The 11,583-nt window shown below is 52.5% G+C and overlaps 1 protein-coding gene and 2 non-coding genes across 6 annotated transcripts; 2 read left to right on the forward strand and 1 right to left on the reverse strand.

The window, feature by feature from the left end:
* The first annotated feature begins 5,097 nt into the window (after window positions 1-5,097).
* TRNAQ-CUG (transfer RNA glutamine (anticodon CUG)) lies at window positions 5,098-5,169 on the forward strand. Its single transcript has one exon. It is a non-coding gene; the product is annotated as a tRNA-Gln (tRNA).
* A 16-nt stretch (window positions 5,170-5,185) lies between these two features.
* LOC124232532 (translation initiation factor IF-2-like) lies at window positions 5,186-10,791 on the forward strand. 4 transcript variants are annotated; one of them, XR_006886878.1, is made up of 4 exons: window positions 5,186-7,009; window positions 7,509-7,573; window positions 9,823-10,096; window positions 10,609-10,791. XR_006886878.1 is itself a non-coding variant. In XM_046649492.1 (2 exons), the coding sequence occupies exon 1, from the start codon at window positions 5,186-5,188 to the stop codon at window positions 6,983-6,985; it is 1,800 nt and encodes a 599-aa protein (XP_046505448.1). In that variant the 3' UTR covers window positions 6,986-7,009; window positions 7,509-7,583. The 4 variants fall into 4 exon arrangements, 1 of the variants encoding a protein (XP_046505448.1); XR_006886877.1 differs by having other exon boundaries at window positions 9,823-10,791; XR_006886879.1 differs by lacking the exons at window positions 9,823-10,096; window positions 10,609-10,791 and adding an exon at window positions 8,113-8,376.
* LOC124232533 (U1 spliceosomal RNA) lies at window positions 8,419-8,582 on the reverse strand. Its single transcript, XR_006886880.1, has one exon. It is a non-coding gene; the product is annotated as a U1 spliceosomal RNA (small nuclear RNA).
* Window positions 10,792-11,583: the final 792 nt, after the last annotated feature.

Consider the following 11,583-nt stretch of genomic DNA (forward strand, 5'->3'; position numbering starts at 1 on the left):
AACCAATTAATAATAACAGCTCTATGCAAACTCTTCCAAAACTAGAAGAGGAAGAAATGCTTCCCAATTCATTCTTTGAGGCCAGCATTCTGCTGATACCAAAAGCAGACAAAGACATTACAAGAAAACTACAGATCAATATTCCTCGTAAACGTAGATGCAAAAATTCTAAACAAAATCTTAGCAAATTGAATTCAACAGTATATAAAAAGGATAATGGCTCATGTGGAACTTGGGTATATCTCAAGAATGCAAGGTTGGTTTAACATTTAAAAATCAATCACTTTCATTGATTGACATATTGAAAAACAAAAAAATTACATATCTATCATTATATATACATATATAATCATTTCAACAAATGCAGAAGAAGCAGTTGACAAATTACAACATCCACTCCTAATGAAAGTTTTCAGCAAACTAAGAAGACAAGGGAAATGCCTCAACCTGATAAAGGATATCTATGAGAAACCTACAGTTAATATTTTACTTAACTGTAAAAGACTAAATGCTATCTGTCTAAGATTAGGAAGAACACAGGGATGTCTGCCCTCACTAATTTAGTCAAGATTTTCCTGAAGTTCTGACCAGTGCAATCAGGCAGGAAAAAGAAATAAAAGGCACGTAGATTGGAAAGGAAGAAGTAAAACTGCCTTTATTCACAGACAACCTGATCCTCTACGCAGACCGTCCAAAGGAATGCAGAAAACAAAAATCTACTACAACTAGTAACTGGTTTTAGCAAGGCTGCGGGATACACAATCAATATATAAAAATTAATTTTACTTCTATATGCTAGCAACAAACAATCAGAAAATGGAATTCTTTTAAATGCCAGTTACAACAGAATCAAAATTTAAGAAAACCTATGTGCTAAACACTACAGAACATTGCCAAGGGAAACTAAAGAAGACTTAAATAAACGGACTGATGTCCTTTGCTCATCGTTCAGAAGACTCAATATTATTACGATGTCAGTTGTCCTCAAATTGATCTATAGAAGCAATGCAATCCCAATCAAAATTCCAGCAAAATTGTTTGTAGAAATTGACAAACAGCTTCTAAAATTCATACGGAAATGCGAAGGACTTAGGAAAACAACTTTGACAAGTGAGAACAAAGTTTGAAGGCTAACACTACCTAACTTCAAGACTTACAGTGCTACAATAATCAAGAAAATGTGATGTTTGCATCAAAGAAGATAAATGAATGCAAGGAAAAGAACAAAGTGTCCTGAAAGAGACCCACACATATAAGGACAACTGATTTTTGAGAAAGGTGCATAGGCAATTCAGTAGAGAAAGGACAATCTATACAGCAAAGGGTGCTGAAACAACTCTCTGTCTCTCTCTCTCTCTATCTCTCTCTCTATTTACCTACCTACCTATCCGTGTATCCATCTACCTATGCGTCTATCTGTGAAAAGAACTTTGACCCGTATCTCACAATATATGCAAAAATTAACTCAAGATGGATCGTGAACTTAAAAGTATAAACTCTACGATTATAAAACTTCTAGAAGAAAGCACAGGAGAAAAATCTTTCTTAACTCCTACACGAAAAACACGATCCATAAAAGAACAAATCGGTAAACTGGACTTCATCAAAGCTGAAACTTTCTGTTCTTTAAGAGACATTGTTAACAGAACGAAAAGACGAGCCACGGACTGGGAGAAAAGATTTTCAAAGCGTATGTCTGATGAAAGACTTGTATCCAAAATATATTTTTAGAAAACTCTTAAAAGTCTGTAGCAAGCAAAAAAAAAAAAACCACACAATATTTAAAGGTGGACAACAGGTTTGAGCAAATGCTTCACAAAGTAGATATACATGTGTCAAACAAGCACATGTAAAGACACCCAACATCATTAGTCATTAGGGAAATGAAAATTAAAACCACAGTGAAACATCCCACAAACCTACTAGAGGGGCTGACATTTAAAAGAGCGACCGTGCCGAGTGTTGACAACGCTGTCGAGGAACTAGAACTTCCCAACCCTGCTACTGGGAATGTGGCATGGCATAACCACCTGGGAAAACAGTTTGGCAGTTTCTTTAAAAGTTGATCATACACCTAACATAGTGGCTGGACTCCAGCCGTTCCACTCCTACGTGGAGAAAAGAAAGCATACGTCCATGCTAAGACCTGTGCACAGATATTTCTAGCAGCTTTATTTTTAATAGCCCCAAACTGAAAACAAACGAAATGCCCATCAACGAGCAAAGGGATAAACAAACTGTGGTACAGCCACACGTTGGAATTCTAGCAGTTAAAAGGAATGAACCGTTATTGATACATGCAACGAAATGAATGATTTTCAAGATAATTATGCTCAGTGAAATAAGCCAAATAAAGAAGTCCATGACGTATCATTACATCTATATAAAAGCATTAATATTTTAAACTAATCTCTAGCGACAGAAAGCAGCTCAGTGGCCACCCGGGGAGAAGCAGAGGGAGGCACTACAAAGGCGCGTAAGGTGGCTTCTGGGGTGACGGACATGCTCACCATCTTGGCGGTGATGGTTTCACTGGTGTATATTTATGTCGAAACTTACCAAATGATACATTTTTAATAGGTGCAGTCCATAGGGCGCGTATTACACCTCACGAAGGTAATATTTTCAAGGAATAGGAAATAGATCGGGGTGGGAGAATGCTTTCCTTGAAAAATGTCCTCTCCTTCCTGCTCCCTCCTACTTTCCTTCCTACTACACCATGTTTTTATGTGTGCGTGTTTGGTTTTCTTTGGAACCGACCTTGTCTCGCATCCCCGGTCCCTGCAGCTTCTGCGTCTGTGCGGATCCCTGTGCGCCGTTCCCGAGGTGGCCACGAGGGGGCGAGGTGGTCCCGCCCGAGAACCCAGCGCCTTTTTCTTCCTGGAGTTAGTAGCAGGGAAGGATTCCAGCCGAATCACATTTCCGCAAACTTGGGTGGTCAGATGTAAGTGGTGCTGGAACAGAGGTTCCTTACGTTTAGTCGCTGCCGCCTCGGGGTCGTCCTGGGTCATCCTGAGGCCCACGCTGTCCGGACCCCAAGGAACCGGCTGTGGACGCTCAGTCGCCCCACTTCGGGGCCACCTCACTCAGCCTCCCAAAGACCCGCGAAGAGTCCTGACCAGAGAGAAAAGCATTCGTGCTTCTCGCGTGGGTGGAAACTGTTCCCTCACCTTCCTCACAACTGCGGAAACCCATCGCGAAGTTCTGGCGGCGTTCATTCCGGGCGAGGGGAGGAGCAGCGCGGAGGGGCGATCGCGAAGGAAGAAGGAGATGCGGGAGGACCAGAAGGCCGGGGAAAGGGGACGAGGGGAGAGAGAGCCAGGAAGACGGAGAGCCGAGGAGAGAGGGCTGGAGCAGTAGAACGGGAGGAGGAACAGAACGGGCGAAGGAGGGAGCGCGGAGAGGCAGAGGAGGAGCGGGAAGGGGAGGGGGAGGAGTCACATTCCCAGGCGAGTTCGGTTCACCGGCCGCCCTCACTCCAGCTGCCGCCAGCCACGACCGCCACAGCCCCACCGCTGGCCTCGGGCTCTCAGCCCCAACGTGCATTCGCCCCTCAAGGACAGTCTCTCCGCCCGTCGTGGTTCTAACGTCGTTTGATTCTCTCCCTGCCCCTCGTCAGAGCCCGGTGCTCGGTTCTCCGGGTTTCCCGGCCTTTCCTTCTGTGTGATCTCCCAGCGTCCTTTCAAACAGATTCCTTTCCTTCTTAAGTCGGCCGGAGTCCGTTTCTGTTCCTTGCAGTCATAGACCTTGGCTGATCTTCCCGTCCTGCTGGAGGAGTGCTCTGTGGTGTTTGTTACCGCTCGACGTCTTGGTTTTCCAGGAGGACGCGTCGGCGTCCCCTCACACTCTGAGGAGGACAACTTCCTCCCCAGAACCAGAGCAGCCCCTTTGCCTCCTTCCTCCTTCATTCAACCCTCACCTAGTCTCTTGGGACAAACTACCTCTTCCAGCGACGCTGGGCGTCTCTCGGACTCTGTTCTTTAGTCAGCCGCTTTCTTTTCGCTCCGGTTGATGCTAGTTTTTCTGTTCCGTCTATTGGATCAGGGGAGAGACGGCTTTGGGACACAGTGAAGAAATAAAGGGGAAGATGAAATACACAGATTGTGGTTTTGGCGTATAATATGAACTTATATCTATTACCCGTGTAAATATGTAGTGTGGTGGTATTTTGAGTACATAAAAGCTGCATACACTGTGAAGGCAACTTGGGTCCACATCCCCTACGACCCAGCGATGAAGCGCTCTTGGGTGCCCTGATAGTGTACATGTTTTAAATCCGTGCAGTTTCCGGGTCGTGATATATTGAGAAGGTGGGATGGAATTGACTTGGCCAAGCTCTCAGAAGAGAGTCTGTGGCTGTATAATTGTCAGGGCCCTGCCTCGTGGCCTCCACGGTGGGCGGTTGATTTTGAGTCACCGCAGGCGAGTATGGTCTGGTTGGTCTGAGTGTTTGATATAAACGTTAAACACGGTTGATAACTCTGTATCGTGAATGTAACAACTATGCGTTTGTTGTAAGAAAGAATTACAACGACCACAACAAATCCCCCAGAGGTGCATGAAGAAGAAAAGGAAAGCTCCCCCGCCTCCCCACCCCGCTCCACTGCGGACACACCGTCGTATATATGACGTGGAGGAGGCGGTGGCGGCTTTGGGACGTGCTGGGTGCTGCGCGGCCAAGGGACCCAGGAAGTCCCAAGTCCCGCCCTGACAACCGTCTGCCCTCTCTGGGCCATGGGAAAAGTGAGAAGGCAACGAAGAGGAAAGCAAGGCTACTGTTTGCAGAAATGTCACCTCAGGACAGGAGACTCTGGTAAACTGAGGCGGAATAGGCGGCTTAGGAGGGAGGCGTCAAGGGCTCCTCTTCCCGGGCCCGAAGCCCAAGAGTGGATCTCACCTCCTTTTCCGAGGTGCGAGTGAAGTGAGGAGAAGTCAATCAAAGGAGGGGGGCGCAGAGAGAAAGCGAGGCGGACGGCCACGCACGCAGCTCCACTGTCCCGGGAAGGGAAGCCTTGGGAGTGTGCGCGGGAGCCGCGGGCGCCCGGGGAGGACTCACCCGCCCGCTCTGGCGAGCGCGGAAGGCGCGGCTCCCGCGGGGGTTCCATGGTGTAATGGTGAGCACTCTGGACTCTGAATCCAGCGATCCGAGTTCAAATCTCGGTGGGACCTTGCCCGTCCCTTCAGGATGAACGCCACTTTTTACTCCTCAAACCGTGTGCGGTGTCGCCCTCGCGCCCCGCTGTCGCAGAGGAAGGTGCGGGGCCCCGGAAAGGAAGCTCCTCGGCCCGCGCTGCTCCCGGTCCCTCGCCCCTCCCGCTCCTGCCGCCGCGTCCCCCGCGCTCTCCCGCCTCCTCCGCGGGAGTCGGGGTCCCGGACACCGGGTTCTGTGCGGGCGCGTCCACACGGACAGGGCCGGCGTGGCGGGGTCCCTCCCAGCCTGCGGTGCCCCCGCTGGCCCCGCGCAGCTCCGCCCGTCGCGGCGCCTCGGAGGCCCCGGCCCCGCCGCCCAGGGTCCCGGCGACCGAGCCAGGGCCAGCCCCTCGGCAGGGTCACCCTCGGGCCTCGGGGCCAAAGGCAGAGGCGGCGTCCGCTCCGTCCCGCACCACGAGGGGCCCCCGCGCGGCCCGTCTTGTCTTCGGACCCGCGGGCTCCTGGTGGGAGAGAGAGGGGTCCGCGGGAGACGCGGGGAGGGAGGCGGCGGCCGGCGCGGCCCTCGGCCAGGGTGTCTGGGTTTCGGGGTCGACGCTTCGAGACCCGGCCTGGAGGCGCCGTCTTTTCTTTAAACGACCCGTTTCATTCAGAGTGTTCATTTATTCTAAGTCTGACGCACTCGGGCTGCGGTCAGAACGTCCAGCTCCTAAGTCCCCGCGGGACGCTCAAGGCCGCTGTCACACTCGACTTCGGAGCCCGACCCCGGGGGGGGGGTCTCCTCCCTCCGCCCCCAGCTGCGCCGGAACCAGGACTCCGGGCCGCGGAGCCCGGCGTCGGTGGAGACCAGGGGTCCCCGAGCGCCGGCCGCCCCGGCCCGGGCTCCTCCGGGGCCGCGGGTGAGCCGAGCGCGGGCAGCTCCGAGGCGCGGGCCCGCGGGCTCCCGTGCGTCCTGCCGCCGCCCCCTGGCTCCGCGGAGAAGACGCCCGAGGCCGGCAGCGGGCGGAGGCGCGCCCCAGCTCTCCCGCCCCGTGGGCACGCGCGGGGCGGGGCGACCGCGGGCCTCCCGCGCTGCGGACGGCGTCCTCCTCCGGGCGCCTTTCGCTCAGAAGCTCCTCGACCAGGGCTCCGGGGCACAGCAGGGCTGACGGCCTCAAGGCTGGGGAAGTCCGTTAGGCACTCTAAAAACCCAAGCTTTCCCGTCAGTAAGGCACTGAGAGTTGGCTTCGGTCTTGGTTCGGATATTCCCCTTTTGAGCAAGGAGACCTCCCGCTGCCGGGGAGAAGAGAGGTTCACGGCTCTTGTTCATCGAACCGGATCCGTCCGTAGGACGTGCGACCTCTGCTTTCAACGTCCTGAACGCTCCCTCGGCATCCTGTGCTTTTCAGTCGGTTTTCTTTGGACGCGCCCTTGTGTCCCGCCCGCACCCCGCCGCCGCCGCCGCCGCCAGCCCGACGCGCGTCTCGGTAGCTTCTGCGGCCGAGCGGGTCTGCGGGCGCCGGCCACCAGGGGGCGCGATCGTCCACCCCGCCTCGGTCCCCGCCTTTTCTCTTTGGCCGGGGAGTTTCTGTCCGCCAGGACGTTGGGGATCAGAAGCGAGGGTGGGGGAGGTACGAGAACAGACACGTCCTGGGAAAGGGGTCGGCCAAATGCCCACGACTCCCAACACCGGATCTGGGGTTTTCTTCCGGATTGTAGTTCAGTTGTTAGCGACACCGACACAGGTTCGTTTCGCCACCGCACACGAGGGCCAGTCGCTGGAACGCCAGGCTTGTGGCAAGAGAAGAGGTTTATTATCCAAAGGCGGCCAGACGTGGAGATGAGAGTGAAAACTTAGATCCGTCTCCTCGAAGGGAAAAAGGTAGGGGTTTTAGGTAGGGGAGGGGGCGTGGGTGGCCACCAGCCTGGGTTTGGCCTTGAAGACTGAATTTGTCTTCCCCTAACTGTCTGGACTTTTCTGGTTAGTTTTCATCTTCAGCCTGCTTGGGCTTGTGAGGCAGAATCTTGATGTCTGGACCTTGACTTTCCGGGAAAGACAGCTCCCTGCCATACTAAGGAGGGACAGAAAGACCTGGTTGTTTTCGAACCACAGTTGATTATGCTGGGTATGCACAGCTGCAGTTAGCAAAGCTTATCTCGAAGTTTTGTTTTTCTCTCTCTTCTTCTAGGCCAGGGAAGAGTCTTTTCAACTTCTTCGTTCTCGGTTTCACAATATCCCGGCACTTTGGGACAGGGGAAAAACTAAAGTTACTTCTGACGGTGGGGTGGGCATGGGGGTGGGAGTGGGGAGGTTGTGTTGTTTACGCTTCCTACTCCCACTTAAGGAGAAGGGATATCAAGGAGGATTCCTAATTCTCCAGGCTACTGAAGCACGGCAGGTGCAAACTGGAGGCTGAGAGCTCCCTCCTGCTGTGTGCCTGTGGAGGTAAGAAGAGAGGGCTGAGAGAAGAGGTGGGGGGGGGGGGAAGAGGAAGCTGGAGGCCGACATAGGAAGAGGCTGCTTTGGGGTGGGGAGGATGGGTGGGATGGTGTCTTGGGAAGTGGCCAGCAACGGTGTAAGGTGCAGAAGCAAGACATCAAGCACGGCAGCTGACACTCAAGAAACGAAGTCTGAGGAAAGAGTCGATATTGAAAGGGCAGGAGATGGGTAGGAAGGCTGCGCAGTTGCGGCCTCTCAGTAGCTGGGCACATGGGAAACTGGTCACGGCTCCTCCCAAGACTTCCTATGGTCCATTCCTGGGAGGATGACAGGCAGGCTATCCTGGCAAGACTCAGGTCCGACTGCGGTTCTGACTTGCGTGGCCTATACGTGCAAGATGTCCCAGGCACCAGGACGGCGCCGTCTCCTCACACAAAATAAGCGTGTCATGCCTTCAACTCAACGGGGACAACACCTGGAACAGTTGTAGGCAGCTCCTACCTCAGACCATGACAAGGGCGAGCACACGCCCTCGCCGCCCACAGGAGGATGCCCCAGCGCCGGAGTTCTCCTGAAAGCTTCGGCGTCGAGTAGGACGCGGAGCAAGACCTTATCCGTCCCTGTGCGCCAACGCAGCAGAGACTCGCTGACGCCGAGAAGCGGACCGCGCTGGGACACCAAGAGAACAAGCACCTACTATGGTAAGCGCCCAGCTAAGCAAAACGCAGACGCCCTGTACCGAAGCCGCCACGACGCTGGAGAACGCTGCAGGCTGCTGAGGAAAAAGCGGAAAACGCAGATACCTAACTCCGAAGCCTCCGTCCTTCTGCTTTTCAGACAGCGACGAAAACCAGGGGAAAGCGCGAACGCAGTCCCCCACTACCACAAACTATGCAGTCGAGTTTCCCACATTTGGGGAAATCGCAGGGGTCAGCACATCCGGAGTGCAGTGGATAAGCCTCGCCCTGGGAAAACCACCTTCGTGATCATGGTATCTCCCCTGCCAGGTAAGTATGAGAACGCGACCTCCCTCCCCGGCCCACGCTCAGACGCCTCGCACTGTACACACACGGTCACTTTGCTCCCCGAGCCTCCCTAGCCCTTCCACACCGCTCGCACACGCGGTTTCAAGCAACAGCCCTGGACTCGCTCCCACACCACGGGAGAGCATATTGTGTTTAAGCGGCAGATCACGACACAGCAGCCCCTGCGCTGCCATATCTGCATGGGACCCGCCCTGTCCGTGACGTCACGACAAACAGCCCTTCCCTCCAGCCCACGCCCCGCCGCCACCGTCTCCTCCCTCCTCCCGCGACCTCCAGCCGGTCAGCCGGCGAACCGGCGGCCGGTGGGGGAAGTCACGTCGGCCTCTCCCTCCTTCCTCCCACTCCGACCTGTTGGGGCGGCGCGCGCGGCTTCCTAACTCTAGCCCTGCCCAGCGCCTGTCTGGCGGTCGGCTCAACCCCTGCGCCCTTCTGGAAGTAATGGCTTCCCGTTACAGAGGAAACCGGTTCCTTTCAAATCCACTTATCTTTGTGATGTAGCGCTGTGTGTGTCTATTTGATGCGGGCTCGGTGAGTCCAGGAGTTGAAAGAAAGATTTCTTGGACTCTCAAGGTCTGGCAGTAGTGCTCTTTTATTCAGAGAATAGTATGGAATGGCATGGGGATAGGACCCATGGGCAGTGAAGGGCTGCTGCATGGGGACAGGACCCATGGGCAGTGAAGAGCTGCTGCAGTGTGTTGAGAGTTGGGGCTAAATTTATAAGGCATGGGTACCTGACTTATTTCTACCACACAAAGAAAAGATGACGTAAGAAGTCATTAAATGGTTTCAGTGCAGATGGGGTCTGGTTACTGTGTGGTCTATAACTTTAGATATGAATCTGGTCATAGAGATGGGCATGTAGGCCAGGATGCCCTGGGCTTCTCTCCCTGGGGCAACCCTAATCCACACCGTAAAATCCATTGGGTCCTATAGATCGGCATGTCGGCCAGGACACCTTGGGCTTCTCTCCCTGGGGCAGCCTTGATCTGTGGATCATATTGAATCATATTGAAACGCATTAAGCATCACGACTGCCAGCGAAAGCTGTTCCGTTCTTGAAAGTTCAGTTTCGTCCATCGCAAATTTCATTCACGTTACTTTCAATCTTTAGGTGTGCAAAAGCGTTTTGGATGCTTTTTTCCCCATCCCCTTTCTGGGACACGTGTTATGGTGAACGAATAATCAGGACCCCTCTCCCCGGTCTAACAGGCAAAACTGGCAAGCAAGCCGCATAGGCTTAGAGTCAGTGCAAAATCTAGGCTGTACAGCGAGGCGGCCTTGGAGGTCATCTTAAGCCTGTGTCAGAATGACCTTGCAACCCTTCACCTCGTGACGGAAGACGCCAGCGAGAAAAGATCTGCAACCAGAAGAGAGAGAGGGTACCCAGCTCTCATACCCTCTCGCTACGTCTTTAGGTTCGGGGGGTACCTCGCCACCCTGGGACTTGCCTCCCTCCCCACATAGATGACATCAGCATTCCAGGGTACGTAACCAAGAAATTCTTACTTTATAAACGAGAGAAAAACCAGATGTACCCTGCCACGGAGGGAGGGTTTCGCCGTTTGATTGTTGGCGTATAGGACTGTTCATGAGTAAGCCCCTTTCTGCTCTTATGGACGGCCTCGTAAGAAGGCACATAAACTGTGCTCAGATCTGTAGACCTCCGTCAGAGCGGTTCCTGCAGGACGCTCTGTTGAGCTGTTTCCCAGGCTCGAGTCCTCACCTTTGGTTATTGAACGAACTCTTTCAAGTAACTTTTATCACGATTCTTTATTTCAGTTGACATTATTCATGTTTGCACCTCCTGGGCTCATCCACTTTCCTGAACTTGAACCCGGGGACCCGAGGGTCACCGTCAATAGTCAATGTGACCTTTCGACCTTGTCCCCAACACAGACCTAGCTGAAAGGAAGTCAGTCTTGTCAATTTGCCGTTTTCTTGTTTAACCAGAGGGGTGACTCAAGGCTCACAGGGATTTATGAGCTTGTTTCACAGAAGGAAGAGAATGCCTTCAAGGAAGTTACGATCACCAATCACCAGAGATCACCACTCAGCAGATAACCGGCCCTCAGCTGCTGTTGATGCCCAGAAGTGAGACTGCCCAAGGGCTTATCAGGAGTGAAAGAAACACGCGTGACCCCTTGGTTTCTCCTGAGAAACTGCTCCTGCCAAGCCCCTTAGCTCTGTAAAAACCCCTGCTTTCTTCTCTCGTTCAGGTGGATTTGAGAGAACCTATCCTCCCGCCTTCTCCGCCAATTCGAATAAACCTTTCTCCATCTCCAAGCGCTGGTGTCTCAGTGATTGGCTTAGTGTGCACACGAACTTGAGATTAAGGGGTTTGGCATCAAACTGAATGCCTGTTTTTACTTCCTTGCTCTTGCTTTGCTTTCTGGGAAACGCTCTTGACGTTATCCTCCAACTCTAATTGTTTTGTCCTGTTTCTACTATTATGGCTTTAATAGCCAACTGTTATGTTTTTCTCTTAAGTGTTCCTTTCTTTCTTGCAACCAGTTCTTGTTTCATAGTTTCATCACCTCTGAGACTGTTAAACTATAGGGTGTCTTGTTGTTGTTGTTGTTGTCGTTGTTAAGTTGTCTCCTGGAGAAATAAAAATTTGTTTCCAAGGAGAAGTAAGCGTCTGCTGCAGCACATCCTTCCAGGTTATCAGATTCTAGCTCTGTACATTGACCTTGAGCTTTTTAGTAATTCTTTGGAAATTGTGGGTTACTGATGGATATGTAAATTTGTCCTTCCTGGCAGTTATCATAATTTACTTCCTCCAGCCAGAGAATGAAAGAGTTCAGTCTCCATTTGCAATTCCTCTCCGTAGTCCTTTACTCCCAAGCACTTTACTTTGTGTTGTTTTGACTCTCCCTTTGGACGGATTTTTAACATCCGTCTGCTACCCTCTATCTTATGAGTAAAATACATCCTTTAACATGTGTTCATCGTTGTAACTATGCGAGTCAT

This window comes from Equus quagga, unplaced genomic scaffold (genome assembly GCF_021613505.1).
Source record: "Equus quagga isolate Etosha38 unplaced genomic scaffold, UCLA_HA_Equagga_1.0 HiC_scaffold_716_RagTag, whole genome shotgun sequence".
NCBI lineage: Eukaryota > Metazoa > Chordata > Mammalia > Perissodactyla > Equidae > Equus > Equus quagga.